This window comes from Stigmatopora argus, chromosome 16 (genome assembly GCF_051989625.1).
Source record: "Stigmatopora argus isolate UIUO_Sarg chromosome 16, RoL_Sarg_1.0, whole genome shotgun sequence".
In the NCBI taxonomy this organism is placed as follows: Eukaryota; Metazoa; Chordata; class Actinopteri; order Syngnathiformes; family Syngnathidae; genus Stigmatopora; species Stigmatopora argus.
The window spans coordinates 4,831,672-4,859,473 of NC_135402.1; the positions used below are offsets into that span (position 1 = coordinate 4,831,672).

The 27,802-nt window shown below is 38.5% G+C and overlaps 3 protein-coding genes and 1 long non-coding RNA gene across 10 annotated transcripts in view; 3 read left to right on the plus strand and 1 right to left on the minus strand.

The window, feature by feature from the left end:
• Window positions 1–10,098, plus strand: part of kcnn2 (potassium calcium-activated channel subfamily N member 2) — a 33,696-nt gene extending 23,598 nt beyond the window's left edge. For 3 of the 6 annotated variants that reach the window (XM_077622479.1, XM_077622475.1, XM_077622476.1), the window contains exons 7-9: window positions 1,883–1,891; window positions 6,258–6,327; window positions 9,360–10,098. In XM_077622479.1, coding sequence (XP_077478605.1) covers window positions 1,883–1,891; window positions 6,258–6,327; window positions 9,360–9,635 — 355 coding nt within the window. In that variant the 3' untranslated portion in view covers window positions 9,636–10,098. Of the gene's footprint in view, window positions 1–1,882; window positions 1,892–2,338; window positions 2,347–6,220; window positions 6,328–9,359 lie in introns of those variants that run through there. The other 3 variants (XM_077622480.1, XM_077622478.1, XM_077622477.1) reach the window with 3 other exon arrangements.
• Window positions 10,099–12,672: 2,574 nt separating this feature from the next.
• drg1 (developmentally regulated GTP binding protein 1) lies at window positions 12,673–16,739 on the plus strand. The gene is made up of 9 exons (XM_077623605.1): window positions 12,673–12,862; window positions 13,710–13,833; window positions 13,961–14,136; window positions 14,228–14,297; window positions 14,398–14,567; window positions 14,676–14,806; window positions 15,088–15,255; window positions 15,340–15,462; window positions 16,400–16,739. The coding sequence occupies exons 1-9, from the start codon at window positions 12,824–12,826 to the stop codon at window positions 16,497–16,499; spliced, it is 1,101 nt and encodes a 366-aa protein (XP_077479731.1). The 5' UTR covers window positions 12,673–12,823; the 3' UTR covers window positions 16,500–16,739.
• A 1,037-nt stretch (window positions 16,740–17,776) lies between these two features.
• Window positions 17,777–25,587, plus strand: LOC144091185 (uncharacterized). Of its 2 annotated transcripts, XR_013305642.1 has the most exons (5): window positions 17,777–19,443; window positions 19,518–19,599; window positions 21,968–22,044; window positions 25,260–25,369; window positions 25,468–25,587. It is a non-coding gene; the product is annotated as an uncharacterized LOC144091185 (long non-coding RNA). The 2 variants fall into 2 exon arrangements; XR_013305641.1 differs by lacking the exon at window positions 21,968–22,044.
• stard7 (StAR related lipid transfer domain containing 7) lies at window positions 24,069–27,694 on the minus strand. The gene is made up of 8 exons (XM_077623305.1): window positions 26,836–27,694; window positions 26,439–26,602; window positions 26,315–26,364; window positions 26,001–26,111; window positions 25,832–25,914; window positions 25,458–25,557; window positions 25,300–25,384; window positions 24,069–25,098 (listed from the first exon to the last, which is right to left on the minus strand). Exons 1-8 carry the CDS (start codon window positions 27,282–27,284, stop codon window positions 24,917–24,919), a joined length of 1,224 nt encoding a protein of 407 aa, XP_077479431.1. The 5' UTR covers window positions 27,285–27,694; the 3' UTR covers window positions 24,069–24,916.
• Between the last annotated feature and the right edge of the window lie 108 nt (window positions 27,695–27,802).

Here is a 27,802-nt window from a genome sequence, read left to right on the forward strand (position 1 = left end):
TTACGAGACAAAATGTCTGCCGCTGCTGCCGCAACCCGCATTTTGCGCCGCGTGTTCGGATTACGGTCACCTCCAAGGTGTCATTGAGTGTTCAGGGTTTGAAGCGTTGATGTGATGATGATAGCAGACCTCTTATGGGTCCCCTCCAGCTAAGGCTAAAACTATAAAGGAAGGAGATTGGAAGGAAAGATCTGTTGGTGTTGTGTGAAGCATCCTTTTGAGATTGTCACATGCCGTAGGTGGATGCCACGCTCAGATCGGGATGAATGTGGGATGGAAATAGCCATCAGCGAGCAAATCAAAGCGGTGGGTTAGGAGAGATTCAGATGGATTGTACGCTGCATTCGGAGAGTTTTCATGTTGTAATTGTGCAGACAGGAACACCATTCTTGTTGTTATAGGTCCGGCAGCTGCTTAAAAAAATTTGGGATGCATGTTTTTTTTAACTGTAGGATTACCGAAAATATGTAAACCGCTGTACTTAAAATATGTGCTTGTTTGAATACAAATCTTCAAATATTGGCACACACTGAAACTAGCATGACTGCGATGTTCATCTAACACTGTTTTTATTTTTATAACGGATAGGCAAGTAGTGTGCATATTTTAATAACATAGTGAGTTTGTAAGATGTTAAGAGGCAAAAAAAACCCTGAAATCAATTAAAATCAAAATTAGTTCGGAAATAAAACAGCTGTCAAGCCTTAAACAACAGTGTTAGTAAATGTTCAGCAATAATGTTGGCACACTGGGAACACTAAGGATGTCCATCTAGATGAGGTACTGGTGGATAAGGAGTAAAACAAATAACAATTTCAAGCAGTGCAATGAGTGCTTAAAACCAAAAAGTGCAGAAGGATTTTGGAATACTTTGAGAATGCCCTGTGTAACGTGTTGTGCGGCAATGTGAAACATCAAATCGCACCACTGTGACTCGTCCTCCCTCGTGGCGGTAAAGGATGCGAGGTGCTAACAGCTGTAGGGCCGTTAACGCTTTGAGGCACCGTCTGTCTGTTTGGCCAAGCGTGAGCGTCCTGACGTCAGCAGAGAGGTTGTTTTTGTTGCTTCGATGTATGTGTGTGGGTGTGTGGGTGTGTGTGGAAAGGGGGGGTTGGCTGCAGTGGAGAGAGCAAGCGCAGCAGCAAACAAGTAAGACTGCAGCGAGATAACATTGTGGTTACCGGAGCAATAAGTCAAGACGGTGGAGATGAGGTTTGCGCAGCAGCCAGACTCAAGAGCAGGGGTGTCAAACGTGCAGGCCGTGGGCTGGAAGGGGCTCGCTAGTTGGGCGGGCTTGTTCTGCCTGACGGGCATTTTCTAGCTGATTCGTACTGCACCAACAGAATGTATTTATTTTCGATATGGGTGCCGCAAAAAAACAGATGTTTGTAAGTTGCATTTTGTGCTACTGCATTTTGCGCTATTGCCTATCCGCAATCACATTCGTTGATTCGCCCCAGCGCCTTCAATGAGTTGATAAGGAACGTTAAAATGGTGCAAAACCAACAGGAAGTAACCTAGAAATGCCCAGAAATCAGCAGGAACTGACAAACGAACAAGAAGCTTCCTAGAAAGTCCTTCAAAATCGGTAGAAAAGGATCCAAAATGGAAGTGAGAAGAAAAAAGTGACGCAAAATGAACTCAATTCTCTTAAATTGGCTATGGATGCTTATCTTCAGTTCGTTCGGTCATTCAGCAAAAATAAACTGGTTCGGCCCACGCAAGATCTTGTTAGCCCGCCAACCAAACTGAGTTTGACACCCCTGCTTGAGAGCAACCGATTATTTTGCCATCTGAATATGTCTATATGATGTTGCAATAATTCATTTGTCTACTTCATGTTTCCTTTTTTTTTCCTGTTTGTCCACACTCAATGCAATAGAGCTCGAAAGTAAGTGTTCGCCTCCCATTTAGATCCAGACCTGTCGTGTGCATGCAACCGAGAGCTTGTCCTCCAACTCGATAGTGTGATTTTAAAAAAATAACACGCCCTCATTTGATAAGTGAAATTCATCCCACAGGTTTTTTTTTTCTTTTTGTTTGTGATAACACATGTTGTGTTGCAATCAAACTGATTTTACCAGGATTTCAGAAAAAGAAAAAACACTGCGTAGTGCAAACAACATACTCGGCAAGTGAATTTCAATTATCAGTGATGGAGGGTGTTCTTTCCATTTTTGCATGGGTGTGATGAAAATTTGATCTTTAATCAGAAAGCTACTGATTAAACTCCAATCAACTGTGCTTTCATGTACCAAAGGATGACGACTAGAGCTCTATAGCTAGCCACTTCAACTCTCCCTACCGTTTTTTTGAACAGTTTTGTCAGTCGGATCAGGGCTCGGGGTCATCTTTCGGTGTGTGGAACCATTGTTTGGCCTGCTCCTACATTTGCAGCCTCCATTTTCTCTCTTTCTCTGTTGGACGACACGGTCGAAAATATGGTTGCGGGAGCTGCCATGCATTTCGGCATTTTTTAAGGATAAAATTTAGTGCGTGCACAGCAAATCATTTGGAAGGAAACATATCAAATGTGAGGCACGGTGTTATGACCAGCATGATTCATATATCTCTGGCTAAGATACAGTCATTCATATTATTCTGACTTGCAAATATTACATTTTTTCATCAGGGGTTGGGAGCTATAATTCGCTTTTTTCATTAGTAAAAAAAAAATCAGAAGTGCATAAATGTTTTTTACTCTTTTGTTACTACTTCACTTTTTATTTGTTACGAAATTAACATAAACACACATTCCATGTGGAACTTATAATGGTTAATCGCATGTTAATTGGTCAGCAGCACTTGGGCAAGAAATTTATTTTATTTTTATTTGCATGAATATTAAGCATGCAAAATGATACAAAGTGTTGATCTTTCATCTGTAAAACTCCAAGTAACCTTAGAAAAAAAAATATTTTTTACATTATGTGGTCCCAAACTTTTTTCACCACAGATTGATTTCATTTAAAGACATTTTTTAGATGAAATGTGCTTATTTAATCCGACTTCTCTGTTTAGGTAGCTAATGTATGCATCATTTTAATCAGTTTGTGCACTGACAAAAGTTGTTTTTAAAGGTTACGTGATTGAAATGTACACCACAATTGAACCGTATTCATTTTTTAACACAAGCACAAGGACTGAACTTTTGTTCATTCAAAACATACGTGTAAACCCCTTTTTTGATGCCTTAGTGTTAAACTATAATGTCTATATCAATCTAGACTGTCCTACAGTATATCAGAGCTGTTCCCTTTGTGACGCCGTCCCTCCCCGTCCCCAAGGTTAACAAGGAAGTCAAGTCGAGAGCAGCTCAGTGTCTTTTAGCCACGAGATACGCAAGGGAGAATCTGACCCGAGAGGAAGGTCAGGTCAAAACCATCATTTGCCCGTCCCTGTGACAGATACTGTAAAACTGTCAGCTCAGATAAAAGTACGCCAACGTCCGAGTCGTCCGTTTACGCTCTGACAAAATAATGAAGAGGGTCAACGATAAAAGGCTAAATAAATAGGAATAGCGGACGTGACTGGCCGAGAGCTTTTGTCGCCGAGCGCTCCTGATGAATAGCAAGCAGATTTAGAAAGGCCCTTCCTATGCACAAGCGTCCGTGACGGCTGATTGATCGAGGCTGAGGGCTTGGGGGGTGGGGGCTTTTTAGGACATAGGGAATAAAGCCAGGCCAAGGCGGTCTACCGCCGTTACCCTCACTGACCTTTTCACCATTATCGGTCACCTGGCCGAGTCCTAATTTAAATTGGCGCACATATTTGATCGGTCAACAAGATGGGAAATGTCAGATTTTTGGGAATATGACTCATTCTAGGGGGGGCTCCTATCAGGAATTGTTCTTTTGTGGCCCTCTCTGGCGCCTTCTGCCGGTCACGTGAGCCTGTCTGCAAGACAAAGACGCTTCTCAAGCAATTGGAAGAGAACAAGCATCAGCACATTTAGTTCCCTTGTGGTCCGGCGGGCTTCCATTTCCATAACCAAATGATCCCATAAGTGCATTAAATCCATCTTGGGCTTTGCCGAGGAGAGGTTCTTTTCAAAAAGCAGACATGGTCCAAAAGCCACAGCTGTTTTACTTAAGGTCAAGGGGAGGAGAAGAGCAAATTAAACAGGACAGGTGAATTATTAAGTGGGGTGTAGTTTTGGGGCAGATTTGAGAAAAGCATCTTTGCAGGACTTCAATAACATATCAAATGCACGTTACGTTAAGCCAAAACCACTAAGATTTGGATGGATTTTTCTTGAAAATAGAATTGTTTTAACCCGTGAGTCAAGTTTTGACAGTTGTCAAACAATAGTAAAATTATTTTATTATAATAAAAAAAAAAAGATTAGAATCCCCATGTCATGAAGAAAATACCACATTTCACCATACAGGTCATATTCAAAGTTTATACAAGGATGTTTAGTTTGATGTAGAAATCATACATTTTGAAATGGTGCTAAATGTAAATTACACTGTTTTGAAGCCAGCCTTCACATGCGCTTTCTTTTTTAAATATTGTAGGGTTTAAAAACACTTTACCACTGGCGATTGACTCCAATTATGTTTAGCGGAGAAAGGAGAGTTAAAGTGCAAAACAAATTTGATGCAGATTGCGTTTTGAAAAGGGCTCAAATAGTTTAACTCATTTAGTACTTAAAGAAATTCAATATGCATTGACTCGTATATTAACCTAGTGGAATTTTCAGGCTAGAAGCCGCTATCTTTTATTCCCACCTGCAGTTAAAAATCCATTGCACATTTAACAGGCCGATGAGCATTATGTCTTTTGTAGCTTTGGCAAAAGTATTCCTCCATTCATTTTCCAAGCCATTTATCACGGGGGTGCTGGAGCCAGCCAGCAACAAGCAGTAGGCGGACTTACATCTTTGATTAATAATGATCTGTAATCCTTTTTACGAGAATGCGCATCTATCATCAATCAGTGCTTTAGAAAAAAGCATTTATTTAAATTTTTTCAATTTATTTAAATATTGTCCAAAAAATGTGTATTTTAGGAGTTTTAATAGGAATAAATACTGTCTTGTTTGTCAAATTTAGTTGAGTTGATCATCTAAAAATGTAAATTAATTTAAAAATGTGTTATGGAATTCCTGACCAATAGAATGTTTTCTTTAAATACAATGGTTAAAATATTTAATGTACTTCACTTAATATTACACGGACATCTAAACCTACTGTCCATTTTATATTTTAGCAACCTGAGTCATAACAAAGACTTGAAAATGATTGCGTAAGTTTTTGCTTTGCAGGTCCAGTCTTTTCTTAAAGGTTAGTCAAAACCTTTTAGTATGAAAATGTGCAAAACTAATTTCACAAATGTAAAGGACTTATATCATCTTGGTCAAGTGGCAATTGGACCTCTGCCATATTAAAATACACTACTGATTCAATTGGACTCCACTTCAAACAGGAGCTGCCGTCCTGTTCGCGTTAATGAAGTGAGTGTAGAGTAATGGTGTCAAACGTACGCCCCGTGGGCCAGAAGTGGCCCATTATGGGTCCAATCCGGCCCGAGGGATCACTTGGTAGTTCTATCATAATCGAATGCTTTCATTTTTTAGGGGGCACAATTGCTGTAAAAAACAAGATTTAGAGAATTATACTTTGCTCAATTACCTCACCGCAATCACATGCGATTTTTTTCGTGCCCTGCAGTCAAAACGACGCCGTCAATGGCAGCCAATGAGTTAACAAGGAACCAAATGTACCAAAGCCAACAGAAAGTAACCTGGAATTGCCCAGAAATCAGCAGAACGCCCTTAAAATGCCCCAAAATCAATAGAAAATAATCCAACATTTACAACAAGTAAATGATGAAGAATTGTGATGCAAAATTAACCAATTGCTTGCCATTCACAAACATAGATGTCCAATTCAATAAAACAGCCCGTGATTTTTTCAGTGCCGTTAACATTTTTAGCCAAATATAAACTGCTCCGGCCAAATAAGATCTCTTTGGCATGAATGTGACCCACGACCCACAAATGAGTTCGACACCCCTGGCGTCGAGCTTGTCAAGATTCCCCTCATTAAGGCTCCTTTTCCACTTGCATGCAGCTCCAACCAAACAGAGCGAACCCCTTGCATTCGTTCTCTCGACACATACACACCCTTGTGCATGTCCTGGGACCGTGCTGCGTGTGTACAGTATGCCCTGTGTGTGCACAAAGCTAACCTCCGACCCCCCCTAATGATAGCAGCTTTCATTTACTGGCCTCTGGATGGTCTTGTGTTCAGATTGAGAAGTGTTAAAATGGAGCAACGCAAGCTGAATGACCAAGCAAACTCTCTAGTGGACCTTGCCAAGGTAAGCTATACGGACGATAACAGTTCTCTGCTGCATTGCACACCAGGAAAGACTTTGTGTGTGTGTGTGTGTGTGGGTGGGTGGGTGTGTGTGTTGCTGTGACGCATGCCGCCTCGTTCTTCAACCAAAGTCTACAGGTGTCAAATGAACAGACAGGTGTTTCACATTTGTGTCTTTTTCGGTTGTCCGCACTCACCCTATGGTATTTTTTTTTCCCACGCTGTTTTATGGCTAGGCATTCATGACCGGACTTTGTGTGAATGTGCGCGTAGTCTGATTTTTTTTGAAGAATTACAAAGCTTTGTCTCCGAGCGGGTTAGTAAATAGAACCGTTAAGATACAGGTGTCAAACTCGAGGATGGGGGGCCAAACGCGGTCCGCCGCGTCATTTTGAGTGGTGTGCATTTAGTTGATGTTTCTTTGATTTAATTAGAGGATACTTACTGTTTTAGCCCTTTTTTTATTAAACGAGATAAAAATTAATTAAATGAACAAGAAAAGAATATTGACCTTTTTCGCCATCTTTTTTTCTAATAAAAAATAAAATAGGTCAAATAAAATTCTGAGTTACGCTTTTCACCTTTTTATTGATGTATTTTTTCTTACTAAAAGCTCCAAGCCAATGAAAAATATTCAATCATTTAAAGCACTCTCTTGCAAAGGTCACGGGGGTGCTGGAGTCGAGCTCAGCTAACTATGTGCAGCAGGTGGAGATACAATTTTTTTTAAATTAAAAAAATATTGATTTAGTATTTTTATGAGAATTTCCTGTTTTGATTTGGTTCATTTGACCTCATTCTCAACATTCCTTCGAAAAGTACGAAGTGGCGCGTGTCAAGGATGGCTTTGACACCCTCTGCTTTAAGAAAAAGCTCAGGCAACAAGCCAACCTGACACAGCAAAGAAAAAAAAAGACACTCTGGATTCTGATAAGTCTCACACACACATCTCCAAAGAGAGAGAGAGAGTGTTGACATTCAAAAGAACACTGCAGTCAAAATGGATGACGGCCAGAGTGTCATGAATTCGAACATTTGGCTTTGTGTCATGACATGAAAACAGCTGCAAGATGGCTTTTATGCACACAACAGCTGCTTCTTGGCTCTTTTTGTGACACCGCCACAGAAAATATGATACATTTCACTGTATGTCACTTTTCCAATAAATAACAAAACGACATTTATTCCCGAGTTCCCCAAATGTATTTGGAGCAAATATATCTCTTGTGTAGGATAAGGTTGCTTTTTATTTTGAAATTGAAATTTCTTGAATGCCTTTTTTTGTCTTTACTGGAGCCTATTTAACAGTGCTGTTCCACATGGGAGAAATCCACTTTAAAGTCTTTCTTTTCAGCGCTGGCTAATGATTTTTTTCTCCCCCTCTAGACACATTCTCAGTCTTGTTGTCAGCAGATTCTGCTTTGTTTTTATCCGATTCTTAATCCTTTTGGGGGTCACTGTTGACATGTTAAGCAACATTTGCTCCTTAAAGCATGCAGCACCACTTTTTTTAAAAATACTGTCAAAAACCTTAGCTTTACAGATACCACGTCAGTTCTGCAGGCTGGGTATGTGTGAAGCAGCATTTTAGATTTAATTAGAAGCTGTTGACAGTTTTTTTCCTCTTTTTAATGAAAGAGATTTAAAAAATAATCCAAGAGGAGAATATTGACATTTTTCTCCATCTTAGTTTTTAAAACAAACAACAAAAAACTATTGTTGATTGATTTTCCTTTTTTTACTCAAACTTAAGATTCCATAGATGGAGAAAGAATATTACTATTCATTTAGTTATCATACTACTTATCCTCACAACAGTCAGCCTGAATTGGTGGCCAGCCAAAAAAAATGTTTATATATATGTAGATATGTATATATGTGTATATATATATATATACACATATATATATATATATATATATATATATATATATATATATATATATATATATATATGTATATATGTATATATGTGTGTGTGTGTATATATATATGTATATATATATGTATATATGTATGTATATATATACATATATATATGTATATGTATATGTATATATCTGTGTATATATATATATATGTATGTATATATATGTATATATATACATATATATATATGTATGTATATATCCATATATATGTATAGGTATATGGATGTATATATGTGTATATATATATGTATATGTATATATATATGTGTATATATATGTGTATATATATATGTATGTGTATATATATGTATATATATATATACTTTTTTAATTTTTATTTATTTATTTTTATTTTTTTATTTTTTGGGTAACACCGATTTCAAAAGATGACTATTTTTCTCTCTCTAACTCTCTCTATTAAACCTCCTCAGCCAGAGCATTTTTATGGAATGGTTCATGAACAGATGCACCTGACTAACCCCAAAGTAGGCTGTAAAAGTCAGCGACACCTTTTTTTGTCAACCCAAGGTCAAATGAGCTAATGTACTCAAACATGAGTACCCACCCGCTCATATAACACGAGCCCCGATGGCCTGCGTCTCTTCCGGCAAATATGCTGCCCGCTTTTGGGAAAGTATACAGTAGCTGTAAAGATAAGTGATGCCCTGGTGTTATTGAATGTGCCTCCAACCATATTGGACGTACTGTTCAGCTTTTAACCTTAACTCCTGTTTGGATACAGTCTGTTAGTTCTTACTACATTTGGGTTTACAGCTTTTTATTAGGATTTGTCGATCAGCTATTAACATGTCATGGTGTTGAGATTGTTTTTTTGTTGAATTGGCTCAGCTTCCAGTCAGATTTTCATCACGGAAAATGACATTCAGAGCTTAAAGTAACTTTTCTGTTTTTAACTGTCGTTCAAGCTTCAGGTCAAACTACGTATTCATATTTTGTAGACTAAGGGAATGTAGGTGAACGGAAGTCATATTTTAGTCTTATTTTATCTATTGCTCGACTCGGGGAAACTCAGTAGTCCCCAGTTTGGCAAAATGTTTGGATCTAGAGCAGCTAAAGCCGCATTTTCTCTGCCCCGTCCCAGACTCAGAACATCATGTACGACATGGTGTCCGACTTGAACGAGCGGGGAGAGGACATGGAGAAGCGGATCGCCCTGCTGGAGACCAAGTTGGAGACTCTGCTGAGCAACCTGCAGGCTCTGCCTGCTCTCATCAGCCAGGTGATCAGCCAGCAGCACAGAGACTTCCTGGAGTTGCAACTCCAGCCTTGCGACAAAGCCAGCCCCGAACGCTCGCAGTCGGCGTCCCGGCGGCGGTCCTCGTCCACGGCGCCGCCCACCTCCTCCGAGAGCAGCTAGGGTCCGAAGGGAAGGCCTCCATTGAAGACTTTTGCCATCATATGGCCAAGATGCATTTATCTTAAAGCCTTATGGCTTCAATAAGTATTATCCAAATTCTGATGACAGAATCCAAAATAGCGGATAAACTACACGCAGTTTATTTTTTAGTTTTTTTGCTTTATATTACGTACATCGGTGTTGGCATGACGCTTCTCCCGGTTAAGGCCTGTCAGCGGGTGGGAAACTACTGCACTAAAATAGTGCTTCTAAACTGAAACACGAGCGGGATGGTGGGGAATTGGGTTTTTCAGACGGATGGGTCTGAAGAGACGGAAGAAGGCAAATGCAAATAAGTATTCTTTGTTTTTTTTGTAGATTACAAACAGCATCATCGGTCAGACGGTGGAACAACTTGCGGAGTTTTGGGGATAACTGCTCTCAGGGGACACCCATGCTTCATAAATACAGTTGTGTTCAAAGGTATTTGACTAAAATAACATTCAGGGATGCAGAAAAAGGAAAATTCTTGACCAAAAGTGAGGAAACAAATTTATTTCTATTTTTTTTGCCTGGATTTTTTGGACTTTGCCAAGTGTGTTCGGCTCATATTGGCGAGCATACTTTAACAAATTAGACCTTTATTTATATAGCCTTTTATTGTAAGGTCCAATCAGAACAGATGCCATATGTGTGCACATATTGTACACACACTCGCATTTCATACTTTTTTGCTATTCACACAAATACGCATTTTAGGGGAAAATAGAAAGTCAACTAAAGAGGAGCTTCAGTTTGTCAATAGTAAAAAAAAAGTGCATTGCTGCTCTCAAGTGGCATCTGTAGGAAATTACAAACCTTTTAGCATAGATGTCAATTATATATATAAATATATACTTCCAAATTCTTGCTGTTTTTTGCGGGGTACAACTCTATCCAGGTAATAGTCTTGGAAATACTATGAGAAGGGAAGACATTTTTAAAAGAAGGATAACAAAAAAATTCAAATATCCATTTATTTTGATCAAATCCTGTCGCCTATTTTTTTATAAACCACTAAAAATACATTTTTCAATGCTTATTCAGCTTAGGTTGCTCCCTTGACATCTAAGATCTGGTTTGTTTCAATTTTGAAAATGACCTTGTTTTGTAATCACCCCCAAATTATAGCCATAATTAACATTTCACCATACAGTAAATGACTGACAACTTTAACAGAAAAGCGTGACGACTGAAGGTAGTATGTCTGTCCAAAGAGTTACCAGCAAATAAGCAAAATGTTAAAAAGAACAAGTCAATTTGTATAATGAGAAACCATAATTGATTTACTCATAATCATACTTCATGCAAACAATCCCCCCTCCTCCCCAACAAAAAAAAAACATACAAACTTGCACATTAGTGGTATCAATATTTGAATATTAGCATGTTCCTGACTAAATATTTTATTAAATAACACCCAAGAAACTAGTGAATGTATTTGGGTTCAATTCTAGCTATTCACTGATTTATTTATTTTTTAAGAACTGTATACAAAAAAAACTTTTAGGAATATGGCACAATACTGCAAATTACATTGCTGACACACCTACCAATAATTTAGGGTCAATTTTCCTTTTGTTGCGATTTAAAGTAGCAATGCTGCCCGAATTTTGTTGTAGTGTGGATTATGTACTTTTTTTTTCCACAATCTCTGTTGACCACAGTTTATTTATTGCAAATATTACAAGTTTGTTCACAAGTGAATTTGGACCGCGTGATTATGACGTGAAATGGAACAATAGCTCTTTAACATACAACATACTACATTAAAATGGCTGGCGTTAATAATCTTTACTAGACAAGCATCAATCGGGCCTTAGTAGAGTTCATGCTCAAATTTTCAATGTGTGTGTCCCGCTCTCAGTCCAACTTTAAATGTTTCTAAATCAGTAGCTGCACTTCTTTTTAATAATCAATGCACTTGAATAATGCCCGATGTTTGGTGATGCATTCTGATTGAAGAAGACTTCAAGTAAAGGTGGTTAAATGGAGGCAATATATACAGTACAGATGTCACAAACTCAGTAATAATGAATCTTGTCTTGTCTTGCTGTGTTTCACTTGCTCTTTTTGCGCCCCTTTTGCTCAGCTGGACAACAACTGATGCTGAACAACTCGCTGAATACCGTATCTACCTTATAGAAAAGTACTATTTTTGTATTTTTGATGAGGACAAGCACACCTCCTACAGTGTAATAATTAACAACAAACAGGGATCTGGGCACAAACAGATTCAGAATACCATGCATGTGATGTTAAACTGATCAGAATGGAGTAAGTACACACACATATACACACACACACAAACATATATATATATATATTGAATATGAATAAAATATCTGCGAGGTTCTATACAGAATGTAATTATGTTATGTTTTTCGGGGGCGGGGGGTTGTTTTCAATGACATCTTTCAAATGCATTTATTTTTACAGGAAATGGTTCCGCTGAGATGTATTGAAGAGAAGAAATAATAAATGTGGCTGACAGCTGATTTATTATGTTTGATTTCAATTTCAAAATCTACAACACTCATCTCATTCTTGATAACAATTTTTTTCATCAAATAATGGAATTGTGATAGTTTTTCAATATGTTTTACGTCACATTTAACTCAGCAAAAAACAAAGTAAAAACAATCAAATGATAAAATTCTAACTACAATATGTCAGGTTTTTTTAATCATAAATCTGCACTGTGTTTTCAAAGCCTTTAAATTGTCATTATTATTTCGAAATACATAATATATAGTTGCCTATCAAATTTAAAAGCAATAACATTTGGGGGTGTTTATTGCAGGGTTGTACTTTTTAATTAAGTAATTAATTTTTTCAAAGCATAAATCACAACTGTTAAAAATATTCTACCTCATATCTCTATAAAACAATATAAATTAAAGGAAAACATTTCCAAGTAAAGATTTTAATAATTATAATAATAATAATCTAAATTTACTAGCTATAATTTTCGTCCTGCGAGTAAAAGGGGAGGGCAAATATATATGTTCTCGCGAGATTTGGCACCAGGAAGTGAAGTTCGGCGCCTGCGTGGAAAGTTGCAACGTTCTGCACAACCGCACACATTATTTTTAACCTGACCGATTTCTCTGTGTAATTTCCTGAACTTTTAACAACAAACCAAAACTGTGACCCGAACCTCAACCATCATGAGTATACTTGCCAAAATCGCCGAGATTGAAAATGAGGTAAGAATGAAAGGAATGAGTCAAGGCACGTTTTCAGCTAACGGCTAGCTTGAACCGCTAGCAGAAATTAGCCGCGTCCACACAGCAGGCATTAATAAAATTGGCTCATTTTATCTATCTGTTTTAATGCATGTTTGAAGTGCCGTCTGATCTTTGAAATACATCCGGATAACTTTTAACTTTTAATCTATATGTGATTTTAGCTATGAACTGAATATAACCCCACATATCAACCAGTTTACTACGTCGAAAGGAGACGAAACATTACTGTTCTTAACTCGACCTGTCAGTTGTCAATAACCGTTAATTTCACGGCACCAAAGCAATACGTACTCATTTTATTTCTGTATTTTTATTTTTCAAAATGGATCGGTCAGTGAATTAAGCTTATTGGAATTTTTGATCTCCCATTTCAATATGCACGCCGGCGACTAATACTGCAATTGGATTTCAAATGGACGCCACAATTGGTCGAATGCAATATAAACATTAAGGAAAAAAACATTTGTTCATTCGCGTTTAAATCTATTGGATGTCTAGTGCAGTAAATGAGTTGACGTTTGTGAAAAAAATACTAGCAACCTGTTCGTTACTTTATTTTAAAAACAATTATTTGCACTGCTATATATTGACTCACCTGTAATTGTGATGAAAAATTCTTAACCTGCATGAACTGTAGGATATTAATGAATCAACAGAAATAAAATGTCAATTGTGAGGCAAAATGAATAAAATAAAATCTTGAATATCAATCAATTATAGATACAACTTTTTTAACATGTTCCCATTGATGTAAATGAACCTAATCTAATAGAGGATCGGTTTTCTGCTGTTTCCTTTCTTTTAGATGGGCAGGACTCAGAGGAACAAGAACACGGCTCACCACTTGGGTCTGCTCAAAGCACGTCTGGCCAAGCTAAGGAGGGAGCTCATCACACCGAAAGGGGGCTCCGGGGGTGGCACAGGAGAAGGTAAATGGAATTGTGACCACACACACACACAATCTAAAGGTTGAATGCAACCAATTCAACATCCCAAATAATGCAGAACATGCATTTGTGCTGTCATTTTGTCTAAATGTTGTTTTTCTGTTCTCAGGTTTCGACGTTGCCAAAACTGGGGACGCCCGTGTCGGCTTTGTGGGCTTTCCCTCAGTGGGGAAGTCTACATTGCTGAGCAATCTGGCGGGGGTCTACTCCGAGGTTGCCGCCTACGAGTTCACCACCCTCACAACAGTCCCAGGGGTCATTCGCTACAAAGGAGCAAAAATCCAGGTGCGTAGGAGGAGAATCAAATTTTTTGGCTGTCACCAACAGACTTTAGTGCTGAAGTTTATTTTGACTTTCTCTTTTTTCCCCCTCAAAGCTTCTGGATCTCCCCGGAATCATTGAAGGGGCCAAAGATGGCAAAGGGAGAGGCAGACAAGTTATTGCAGGTAACGCCGAAATGACTGCACATGTTTGCGGCGATGACGAGACAAAGCGAAACCTCCGGTTATGTGACAACGTCTGTCTCGCTTGATGTGTGTCCATTAGTGGCTCGCACCTGCAACCTGATCCTGATAGTGCTAGATGTTCTGAAACCTCTCTTGCACAAGAGGCTAATAGAACACGAGCTGGAGGGGTTCGGCATCCGACTGAACAAACAGCCGCCCAATATCGGCTTCAAGAGGAAGGACAAAGGGGGCCTCAACTTTACTGCCACGGTAGGCCGTCCTTTGAAACTGCAACAACGCTGCACTCTTGGATATGCTTGTACATTTTCAGCTTCACAACTGGATCAATTTTTGGCTGTGTGTGTTCTGTCTATGCAGTGCTCCCAAAGCGAACTAGACAGCGAGACGGTGAAGACCATCCTGTCCGAATACAAAATCCACAATGCCGACATCACCCTCCGCGGTGACTGCACGGCAGATGACCTCATCGACGTAGTGGAGGGAAATCGGTGAGAAGACGAGGCGCAGTTGTCGTGGGTGTGGCGACGAGGGTTCTTTATGTGGTCCTTAAAGGGGTTTCATCCTCATGTTTAGAATGAGGTGGCGAGCGCTGTCCACCATGGGCAATCATATATTTATAAAAATAAATCCCATATGAACAATTCATGCTAAAATGCTACATAAAAAGTTCTCCCAAAAATAAATATATTAACATCTTGGGCATTTTTTTTTCACAGTAAAAAAACGCCTTCTCATTACACTTAGTGACAGTTATATGTGATCTCTGCAGGGTCTACATCCCCTGCATTTACGTGCTCAATAAAATCGACCAGATCTCCATCGAGGAGCTGGACGTGATCTACAAGGTGCCGCACTGCGTGCCCATCTCGGCCCACCACCGATGGAACTTCGACGATCTCCTCGAGAAGATGTGGGACTACCTCAAGCTCGTGCGCATGTAAGTGGGGCCCCACGGATCTGTATTTCTTGTTTTCTCGTACCATCTGTCCTAACCTGAGATGCGACGGGCTCACGTGTTCAGCTACACCAAACCTAAAGGCCAGCTTCCCGACTACACGTCTCCCGTGGTTCTGCCTGACGAGCATACCGCTGTCGAAGACTTCTGCTTGAAGATTCACAAGAACCTCATCAAGGAATTAAAGTAGTAAGTACTGCAGCTCGGGGGGGTAAATTATGATATTGCTTGCCAAAATAAGTCAGAATATTTTCTTTCATTGTGAGAGGGGTTTCCATTTTTTTTTCTTCATTTGGTCAGGTTACTCAGGTATTCATACATAATATGTTGTCCTATAAGGGGCATCTTTATACAGAGCTGCTTATAATATATATATAAATATATATACTCATACGCAGCTGGGTATGATGACAATTAGGCTTTTGTCGAGTCGATGATGATGACAAAGCCTATGTCCGATTATTATTATAATAAATAATGGGGCTCATTAATTTTTTTACATTTTTAGCATTGCACAATTAAAACAAAATGTGCAATCCCTTTATAAATATTGAACACGGTTTCATCTGATTAATAGTAATATCAAGTAAACTATTGTTAATATTTAGAAGTTCATTAATGACGTTTTAGTCACGCGTGTAACGCTGAATTTTGCAACAAAAGATGCAAGCAAAAATTATTTCACTGACTTTATATGGCAGCTTTTCATTTATTAATTTCCTTTTGACCTTTTTCGATTTACCTCTCAAAACGAAAACAGGTATTGCATATGACGTATTTTAGTCCTATATAAAATGAAAATAGAGCATGACCAGGAGTCCTGCTTCAGATTTAACCTGTAACCGCCTCTTTGTGCGCAAATACTGCAGAGATGTATTGACTGCGGCCTTTTGGATCGGCGGTGGGGGTGTGGGTGTGGGTGTCCATCTCTAAATGCGTGCGCCTCGGTCGTCAATCAGTCAATACATTAGTGCTGCCGAGCATTAGTGATCCTTAGGGGAGGCGGCGGGGGCCAAGTGGTGTCACGCCACATTAGAGTCTTTTGTGCCACCGACTGGTGTCTTCTGCCGCCGCCACCGTGTAGCTTTGATTCCGTCGCACGCCATTCATGTCGACCTCTTTTCAGCGCGCTCGTGTGGGGAGCGTCCGTCAAACACAACCCCCAGAAGGTGGGCAAGGATCATGTGATGGAAGATGAAGATGTTATACAGTTGGTGAAGAAATAGTCATGGGGGAAAAAAAATCATGATCATCGTGGCATCGTGCGTGCATGGCTCCAGCATCACAAAGACAAACATGAAATGTGCTTGTCAACGTGTTCTTATTTTGAAATGGATGACATGAATGTGCGTGTCACTTTGGGAATACTTCAACACCATGATTAGTTCATATTGAATATTGGTTAACGCTTGCATTGAATAGAAACAATGTGGAAACAAATAAATGACTCACAACCTTGCAAGAAATTGACTTGTTTCTGTCTGTTATTTACCCGACACCTCATTTCAACTTTATTTACTATGTTCTACAGTCTAAAATTTTAAACTCGCTATCATTACTGGAAAAAATATACAAACACAATTCAATTTAATACTACATGAATAAAAAAAATACCCCATCCCCCAAAAGTGACTGAGACGTCACATTCAAATTCTCCAATGATTATTGCAGCCTATCTAAACAAATAGCCACTTTAATTGTATTTAAAATAATCCATGGCTGAACCCAATGCATTATATAGCAGTAAGTTGTATATGGTGCTTTCCTTGTAACGGATTGACTGCAGCATCATAACTATTCGAGCCTGGCTCTGAGAAGGGGGGGCATTTAAAAGGCCTGTCCAGCGCTACGATTTACGGGGGATTGATGATGAAGGCGCTTATTCAGCCCAGTTTCCCCCCCCTCCATTTCTGCATCTCCACTTTTTTTTCCCCCCGGCCTCTCGGAACAGCCACTCAGGTTAATCAGTTCATTTACTCAGACGCAGTTTGGGGACATCATGCAGCAGCTGTTCACAACTAACAAGACTCAATTGAAGGCACACTTACACACACACGTAAAAGCACATTTTCCCGGTCGAGGCGTGCTTGGCATCATGTCGATATTCTGCAACTCGTGAGAAGAGAAGCAGCCATTTTATAACTCAACGATGGTTTGTGGTCATGTATCGACAGGTGTCTTCAATGGTTCAATGTAAAGTATGGCTACGACTACATTGTGATAGATGTGTTTTCTTGGATGGATTTTTATATCAATTCACTTTTGTTTTTGCACTCGTTTGCCTCCACAAAAAATCTATAGGATTAAAAATGTAGAGGAGGAAAAGGTTTCACAAAAATGACTTTTGAGATTCTGGAGGTTAAAACATGTTTCGGTCAAGTAATATATCTTTAAGGTAAATGAATAGGTAAAACTGGTGAGCTAATTTCAACCCAAAATATTTGCCTCCTATTTTATTTTTTCATTCAAAACGTATATTTTTACATTTCTGTTTGCTTTTCATTCTTAATGTTTTATCTCTATATGATTGTATTTATTTGTGCTTTGTTTGTCAATTACATGTTCTATTTCATGTATTCTATTTTTTATGTATGTAAGCATTTCCCAAATTTTTTTATATATTTTTTTTCGAAGCAGTATTTTATTAGAGTTGTCAAAAGTATTGACGTATTGATAATTAACTGTTGATTTTTTTTTTACCAAAGGTCACCGAAAATTAATTGTCATGGGGTAAATATGATTTTGAACTACTCTTGATTGTATTATAGCATTTTCCTTGCTATTTCCGACGTCAGACGTCCAATCCATTGAAAGTGGGAAACTGGCAGCCAATGTACCATATTTTCTCACATACAAGCCGTATATATGCGCACATGGCTCTTTTTCTCCAGTACATGTCGGCAAAGTAACATTTACTATTTGTTGGTTATTTTCCGTTTTGCAGTAAGAAAATCATTACTGGATGAATTAATTCTCCATGATATTGACCCTAATAATGTGCTTTTGATTCATACAGTATCTCAGCATTACCACGTGTGATGATTTTTCCCTCAATATAACACATTTGTACTCCCTATTAAAACCATGAATATAGAGGTGAAAATTGTGAATCAGGGGGCGGCTTATACGCGAGAAATTGTAAAATTCAACAAATTTAAGGCAATTTTAAGGGTGCAGTTTATACGTGAGGGCGGCCTATACGCGAGTAAATACGGTACATTCACTCGTAGGCTCCTAATCTCCCACTTTCAATGAATTGGACATCTACTTATGATAAACTAATTGGCCGAAGGGTCCATCTTGGCCAGAAGAACAACAAATTCAATTTATTTAACCCATCGGCTGCCTTTTTTTCCATCCTCCGCTCCTTCATTTAATTCATTCATCTTATTTAAAATGGTCTTTTTCATACGATCAAATTTGAGCTCTAATGTGCTATGAAACGCATTCAAAACACCCAAGAAAAACAAAACTCACGCATGAAAACTCGAAATACTGTCGCTAATATCCAACGGGCTCCACTTACTTTACCGAGCATGAATCCAAGCGCTTGAAGGACTTTTCAGTCCTTACATATCAGACCTCCAACCCACCCCCCCTTGTTCCTCCCCCTGTAAATTATAGCAGCACTTTAGCTAATGAAAGAGTTGAAGACCAGCCACTAATAAAAGCCATTTAGTGAATAAAGCACTCCCACTCCCCTTACTAACAAAATTAAAGAAACTAGCCATTTAGGGAGGGCGGGAGCGGAGGGAGGCCTCTGTATTAATATTTATGAAATGCGGAATTGGAGACATCCTAAAAAAAAAAAAATTACCACACACACACACACACACACACACACACACGTTTCAGGTCCAATAGAAGTGTGTAGCAACGCACCTATCCCGAGAGGAGAACATCGCTGACCCCTCCTTTAGCTGGAAGGAGGGGCAGGAAGGCGATAGTGACTTGAAGGGTGCCGTGGACGCAGTCGGGACAGTCGGGCTCCAGCAGAGAACCTGTGAACATCTCACCAATGGAGGCGTCTCCAATAGTCGTCCATCTTCAAAGACGCCGTTCCAACGGAAAAGGTGGGTCTTTTTTTGTGTAATCATGAACTAAAAAGTTCTCTTTTCCTTTCATCAGGTGTTTTTGCAGTGCCGCAGGTGAACTTTGGAAATCAAGCAGGTAAGGATCCGTACTTCAGGGTCAGAATGCTCCGTGAAAACATTGGCCATCATTTCTAAAGTTCTCGCTTTTAGGCATGGGCTCCACATCATCGCAAACGTTCCGATTTTTTCCCCCGAAAAGACCGCACTGGAGAGGAGAGAGAGTCAAGTGAAGGTAACAGGATTGCTGTTTAATAAGGTTATGTTTGACCTATTGACCCCTTCAATTCATTCTTATACTTTGGGACAAATTGGAGGGATTTTAAGAACGTCGCACTGGGAAAAAGGGGACATTTTTCCGTGGTTTGTTTCGCCAAAGTCAGGACGACCGCCAAGATGGGGCGTGGGTGGGGTTTGACGCAGTTTGTCCGCAATAAGGGTGGGACCATTTTTTTTGTTACACGATAAGTCTTAGTCTAGGACTATTTTTTTAAAACTCATTTATTTGCCCAATTGTCTTTTGCATAATAGTAAAGGTTGTAGATTAAAACTATTATGTAGAAAGGAAGATAATCTTTTCCATAGGTTTTATAAACAAAGATACAGTTACAAATTGCTTGGATTCAGTTTTGATTGGATTTGGATATCAAGCTCATATATTTTTCTACTTTCAATTGTTTTAAATGACCTGTTTTTTTATAATTTTTGTTAAACTGCAGGGCACAATGACTCGTGCACATTTTTGGTTGCGATGCCTTACATATTGATCTTGGAAACAGAATTATGCAATGAATTTTTCTTGCAAATGAAAAAAAACAAATTTAGGACATGACTTTTTTTTCTATATTCTTTTTAGAATTTATGCATTTTAGATTGTATTTTTTTATTGCAATGGGCAATGTACACTGGTCTATCAAATTGACATTTATGAAGAAAATTGACGATTACTTAATACAATGTAACATGAAGCAGGTGTTTAAAAAAAATCTTTTTCATGTACTTTTAAGCCATAGTCGATTGTATTTGTTACAATAATCATTCTTATTGATATTATTGTTACCTATAAGAAAAACACATTCGCAGGTCACATTAGAATAGTATTTAGTTTTATTTTGTTCAGATATCCACTTATATAGCAAATGAAGAAATTTCTAACCCAAGGCAAATCAATCAAACATAATATAAAATACGTTGAAGAAAATGAAGAAGCCTCAGCTCAGGAAAAAAAGCCAAAAAGATCGTTTTAAATAATATAATTAATAATAAATACAAAAAAAACGTCTCTTAAAATTGATATATCCATCTTCAGGTCTGATCTCTTTTCAGACTATTCTATGAATGTGTATTTTTCATTTGCCGGATTTCAACTAGAAGAAATCAAATGATACAAGAAAAAAAAGTTCTTATTTCTCTTCCGTCTTTTGTTTTTCTTCCAAAAACTACAGCTCAAGTTGCCGTCCATATTTCTTTTGTCCTCTCCTCGTTTTTGCCACTTTGCCCAAGGCGCCATTGTGCTTGATCTAACCATGCAGTGCATCTTTGTCCATGGTTGTGCCAAGCACTTTGGAGCCTTGCGGACACTCGCTGCCTTCCTTCCAAATCTTCCGAATTTATTTTGTTTTCCTTCACACTTTCAGACTGTTACGATTGTATCATGTAATAAACACTATTGAAACATCCATCGTCTTTAAATGGTGACTGTGGCCAAAAGCCACGGTGGCAGATTTGTGAAGCGCCTCAATTAAAATAAGTGCCCCAACGAGAGGGCTCGTTTTATGAACGCCGTTAACGGATCCGTCAATCAAAACGTGCAGACGTGGCGTAATCAGACGCAAAAGGTGGCGACGGGCGCTTTTGTTAAAGTGATCACAGGTCATGACGGCACATGATATATTAGACATTTGTTTTAAATGTATAAATTGCTGTTGTAACAAATGTGTGAAATGATTGGTTTTGTATTTTGATGTTCAAAAATATTTATTCTTGATGTAAGTCAGGAGGCTCTGAGGACTTAGTAAAGGATGCTAATTAATGTATAGTAGATATAAAGCAAAAAAACTCAAATAAAAGCCTTACTATGCTTTTTTTTTTTAAAGGCTTTACTATATATAGTCTACTTTTTTAAATTTAAAAAATAAAGAATAGCCTTACTATAGTACATGGCCTGAGTTAAAGAGAAAATGGTCTTACAATACATAGTTTTGAACAATTGTGTGGTAATTTTTTTACCAAATAAAAGCTTAGTATACATGGTCTTAAAAAATGTACTGTACATAATCTTCTTTCAAGAAAAAAAAGGCCGTGTATCGTAAGAGCTTTTTTCCTTTGAAAAAATACCATGTATAGTATGGCTTTTTTTCCTTAAAAGGGACCACATATAAAGCTTCATAAAAATGACCATGGATAGTAAGGCTTTTTAATGAAAAAGGACCATGTATAGTAAGGCTTTCTTTCACTAAAAATGACCATGTATAGTAAGGCTTTTTTTCAGTAAAAATTACCATGTATAGTAAGGCTTTTTTTCTTCAATAAGAGTTGACCATGTATAGTAAGGCTTTTTTTAATGAAAAAAAATGACCATGGCTTAATTTTGTAAAATAAAGGACATGTTGGATGGCTTGGTGGTGCAGGTTGCTAGGATGTCAGACTGACTGCTCTGGAGTGCTTGGTTCGAATTCAGGTCAGTCAACCTGTGTGGAGATTGCATGTTCTCCCTTGGCCTCTATCATCAAAATGACTATGTATAGTAAGGCTTTTTTTCATAAAAATGACCATGTATAGTAAGGCTTTTTTCACAAAAAATGACCATGTATAGTAAGGCTTTTTTTTTTGTAAAATGAAAGATGCATGACGTCTTGGTGGTCAGGCCTACATCTCTGGAGTCCTTGGTTCAAATCCAGGTCAGTCCACCTGTGTGGAGATGGCGTGTTCTCCTTTGGCTTCTATCATCAAAATGATCTTGTATAGTAAGGCTTTTTTTCGTAAAAAAACGACATAGTATAGTTAGGCTTTTTTTTTCCGTAAAAAACGACATAGTACAATAAGGCTTTTTTTCGTAAGAAAACGACATTAAATGGGGGGCATATTAAATATACATTTATCGAATGTATATTCAATATACCTCCATTCGTCAAAGTGTCTATGCTGGATTGGAAAAAAGCCTCACTATACTATGTTGTTTTTTAAGAAAAAAAGCCTTACTATACTATGTCGTTTTTTAGGAAAAAAGCCTTACTATACTATGTCGTTTTTTAGGGGAAAAAAGTCTTACTATACTATGTCGTTTTTAGGGGGGAAAAGCCTTACTATACTATGTCGTTCTTTTAAGAAAAAAAGCCTTGCTATACTATGTCGTTTTTTAAAGAAAAAAAGCCTTACTATTTTATGTCGTTTTTTAAAGAAGAAAAACCTTACTATACTATGTCGTTCTTTTAAGAAAAAAAAGCCTTACTATACTATGTCGTTTTTTAGGAAAAAAAGCCTCACTATACTATGTTGTTTTTTAAGAAAAGAAGCCTTACTATACTATGTCGTTTTTTAAAGAAAAAAAGCCTTACTATACTATGTCGTTTTTTAGGAAATAAAGCCTTACTATACTATGTCGTTTTTTAAGAAAAAAAGCCTTACTATGCTATGTCGTTTTTTAAAAGAAAACAAGCCTTACTATACTATGTCGTTCTTTTAAGAAAAAAAGCCTTACTATACTATGTCGTTTTTTAGGAAAAAAAGCCTCACTATACTATGTCGTTTTTTTAGGGAAAAAGCCTTAATATACTATGTTGTTTTTTAAGAAAAAAAAAGCCTTACTGTACTATGTTGTTGTTTTTAAGAAACAAGCCTTACTATACTATGTCGTTCTTTTAAGAAAAAAAGCCTTACATAGTATAGTAACGCATTTTTTTCGTAAAAAACGACATACTATAGTAAGGCTTTATTTTCCCGTAAAAAACGACATAGTATAGTAAGGCTTTTTTTTCGTAAAAAAACGACATAGCATAGTAAGGCTTTATTCGTAAAAAACGACATAGTAAGGCTTTTTTCCCGAAAAAAAACGACATAGTATAGTAAGGCTTTTTTTTCGTAAAAAACGACATAGTATAGTAAGGCTTTTTTCCTAAAAAAAAAACGACATAGTATATAGTAAGGCTTTTTTCCTAAAAAACGACATAGTATATAGTAAGGCTTTTTCATAAAAAACGACAGAGTATATAGTAAGGCTTTTTTCTTTAAAAAACGACATAGTATAGTAAGGCTTTTTTTAAATGACAGTGTGGCTATGGGTATATTAAATGTATATTTAATATACCCATAGCCACACTGTCATTTAAAAAAAAAGCCTTACTATACTATGTCGTTGCTTAAATGTATATTTAATATACCCCCCATTTAATATACAAATAGTATAGTATAGTAAAGCTTTCTTTCGCTAAAAATGACCATGTATAGTAAGGCTTTTTTTCATTAACAGATGCCCATGTATAATAATGCTTTTTCTTTAAAAACACTACATAGAGTAAAGCTTTTTTAAAGTCCATGTATAGTATTGTTTGTTAATATCGTAAGTCTTCTCGTGAAAAAAGACCATATTTAGGAAGGGTTTTATTTCTTAAAAATAAATTACCATGTATAGTAAATTGTTTTCTTTAAAAAAATGGTAGACAATGTATCGTAAGGCTATTATTTGTTCATAAAAAAGTGACCATGTATAGTAAGGCTTTTTAATGATGCACATAAATGTCTATGTAATTGAAGCACAGAGATGTCAATGTAATTAACATGCATAGACGTCAATACTCGAGTCCAAACGGACTAACATAACAAATATGAAAGCGTGTGTATTGACTGTCAAATTGAGAGCCTGTAAACATTTTATTTATCATTTACAAGCAATGCATTAATGTTGCCAGTCAGGATGTTTGTACATTCTCAATGCAAGCGAGAGAGCAGAATTACAGAGGTTTTGCAAGTCATTTAATTCCATTTAGTGACAAAGTCTTTAGGTGGAAAATCAGTGTGAATCGATAGCGTGTTACAAAAGGAGTTGGAATGGACTCCACTTTTCCCCCCATTTTGAAATGATAGGTGAACAGACAGACCAATATGAAGTGCTGTTTTTCCTCCCCCAACTAGGACTCCAAAATGCCTGTGTACAATTGGACGCGAGGAATTTCACGGTTGTTATAAGACACTGTGCCCTCGCTACGGAAGGACTGGTTAGCTTTTTCTGAAGCCCTCATATTGGGTGGCCAGACCAGAAAAAAATGGCAAAGAAAGAAAAAAAAAATCAGACCAGTTTTACTTTATGGATGCCTTCATCGATCAGTGCAGAAACACAAGTCCTCATGAAAATACTGCAGAAACAGAGTCCAGAAGAACAAAAACAACAAATGCTTTGTCGAAGGGAGTGACACGTATCACTGAGGTCCATTCTCCGTTCTGACGCTAATTCCGAGAAAGAAAAAAAACAGCAACCATCTTTACACTAATGCTACCTACGACGCAGGTTTTCGGAGGGCTTCGTCTGAGAAGGGTGGTCCGCGCAGTCGTAACCATCAAGCGAACATCTGACCGGGTCCGCCGGCGTGTTTCTTCTCGGCAGCGAGGCGCTCCTGGCTGTGCTGACGGCCCACGTTGTCCTTGGACTTGTGTACGGCGGTGTAGTCGTGGATGCCCACCTCCAAGTTCTTGGCCTTCAAAGTGGCGGTGTGAAGTTTCTGCAGGAAGTCTGGCATGCCTGTCGAGTCGTTATAGGATAAAACTAAATGAGTTTAATTTTGCACGTGTACGTCTTCTCTTTTGATTCTTATTTGTGTTCATCATAGTAAAAGGTAAGGTAAAGTAAAATGTAAAAGTGAAGTAGAAGGTACAAATCAATTTCATGTTTTATGTCTGAAGGCCACTTGAACCATGGACACTTATGAGAGGAGAAGCTCACCGCTGGACACCATCCAGCTCACGCAGTAACGGGGGAAGGCGGTCTGAGGGTCGTCGCTGTAGGTCAGCAGGTAGTCAAATCCATTCTATCATGACATTAACATCTTTCAATTTAGGCTTTGTGATCGGGAAAGTCATTTTTTAAAATATTATTCTCACCTCATCAAAGGACTTGTGAGGACGTATGACCATCTTGGATTGATAGGAGTGAACTCTCACAAAATCCTGGGACTCTGGAATTCGGGGATGCTGCACGGCTCTAACAAACAAAGTGACACACACACACACACACACACACACACAAACAAAAAAACAAGATATTACATTTCACTTGAACAGTACTTTATTGTTATGACGTTAGCTTTTTATGTCACGTGAATCGCACATAAACAAAATGCCTAAACTGAGTTAAAATTGCTAAAATTAGGATGGCTTGCTGAAGAAAATGAACATCATGTTTTAGCGCATGTGTAAACACGTGCTAATGATAGGAAGAAGATGAAGTAATGTGGTAGAATTTTCTAAATTCCTACCGGGAAACTAAGATCATCAGGTTGTTTTCCAAGTCGACCTCATAACGCCGCATATACACGTAGTCTCTGGAGTACATGGGATACTATGGAGAAAGAATTGACATCATTTTACCAAACAGCAGTTGTCAAAAACACCAACAATATCCACAAAAAAAGAAGGGAAACTAACGGGAAAGTGCGTAGCCCAATGTATAACTTCAGAGCCAGAGTTGACATCCCGGTCCACCACATCCAGTTTGATAACCAAAGAATCCCACTGCTTCCTGTACTCTGTATCCAACTGGGGACAAAGACAAAGTCGCGAGCGGTCAGTCAAGTGCTATTTATATTCCGTTTACTAGCAACTATTTCTTTTGTTGCGCAAGAGATTACTCCACATATACATCATCCGACAATTTCTACACTTGCATGACATTAGAATAAAGAATAGGCGGGCAAATGGACTGCAAAGAGAGAATATCATCATAGAAAGACAATTTGCACCTGCACATTGAAGAACTGCCTTGGTGTGACGTCAGTGTATGATCCCAACACTGTAATAAAACACACATGAAAATGTTGACAGCCTAAATTGTCCACATGATAGGGTACTTGTGTATTTGCTAACCTCTGTACTCATAAAGGTGACTGTCAGGGATTGGCCGCTTCCACACTCGGAAGTCCGTCTTATCCATCACCACTTCCCAACCGGCTTCCACGCGAGCGCTCGCTCTGCCGGCATTTGCATTCAGGTTCTTCACAGCCTCGAGAGCCTGCAGCTCCAGCCCGCATCTGCAAATGTCCAAAAAAATGCATTCTTGGTCCACCTTTTTTATCGCTTTTTCCTTGCCGCGTCAATGGTAAGCTCATTTTAGAAGTACACCAGTTCGGTATGTGACCTTTGATCCTTATGTTAAGTAAACAAGAGTGTGCAAGACTAGTGAAGGAGCTACTTTGTGGTTGGAATGTTGATGCTGTGTGTTACTTTAGTAAATAATAAAAAAAGAGAAAGAGAGCATCCAAACCTGTGCATTTCTTCATCTTGTATCTTCTCATTGTCCCACACAAAGACCCCAGCAATGGCAGCGATTAGCTTGCCCGGGGAAGGATGCCTGCTCTGGAACCTACGCCAGATGCTTCCCACAAGGGTCCAACGGGTCCTTTCCGAATAAAGGTTGGAGTAGAGTTCGGCGATCCGACATGCACGCCTCAGCCTCTGGCCAGTGACAAAGCCGCAGTGATCCGCGAATATGGACAGTAAGCCCTTGTTCTTCTGACCAGATCTCGTCTCCGCAACGAGGACTCCAACGCGCCGGAGAGTGGACAGAAGCTGCCCCGCGGCCCTGCCCAGCCAAAGCCGAGGGCCTCGGCCGTCATCCTCCTGCATAGCCCGTCGGAATGACCGGACGCCCGGGAGCCGGAGCGTCTTTACACCGACCTCGGCGGTAACACGACGGGGCACTGAATGAAACATGTCGGCTGCTCTGCTACGGCCACAACAGTAGAAGACCAAATTCCCTCAACAAACTAGGATAAATCAGAGGCTACTGGGGTGTCTACCTATAATCACTTTGCGATCGTACACATAAAAAAAATAATTATAACAGATTTGAACATGTTATATTATCCAATCGCTCAGTATACACGCGACATGTAGCATCAGCTAACCTTAGCGCGACATGTAAACACCTAAACACGTTGAAGATGTTCTGAATTAAGTATGCGACTACCTTCACTTGTAGGTTTTATGGGCGCCTCGCGTTAACTGTTAATATATTCCACTTTTGACAAAAATTCAGGAGCTACACACTTTTCGCATCCTAGGCAGTTCATTTGACCTCCTCTAGCTCTTGCCGTATGGACACGCCCACCCGGAAGATAATTCATAGCACTTTACTAAAACCCATGCTGATTGGACGGAGAGAGTAAAGGAGGATGTTATTGGTCTAGAATCGTATAGTAAGGCTTTTTTTTTAAATATGACCAGGTATA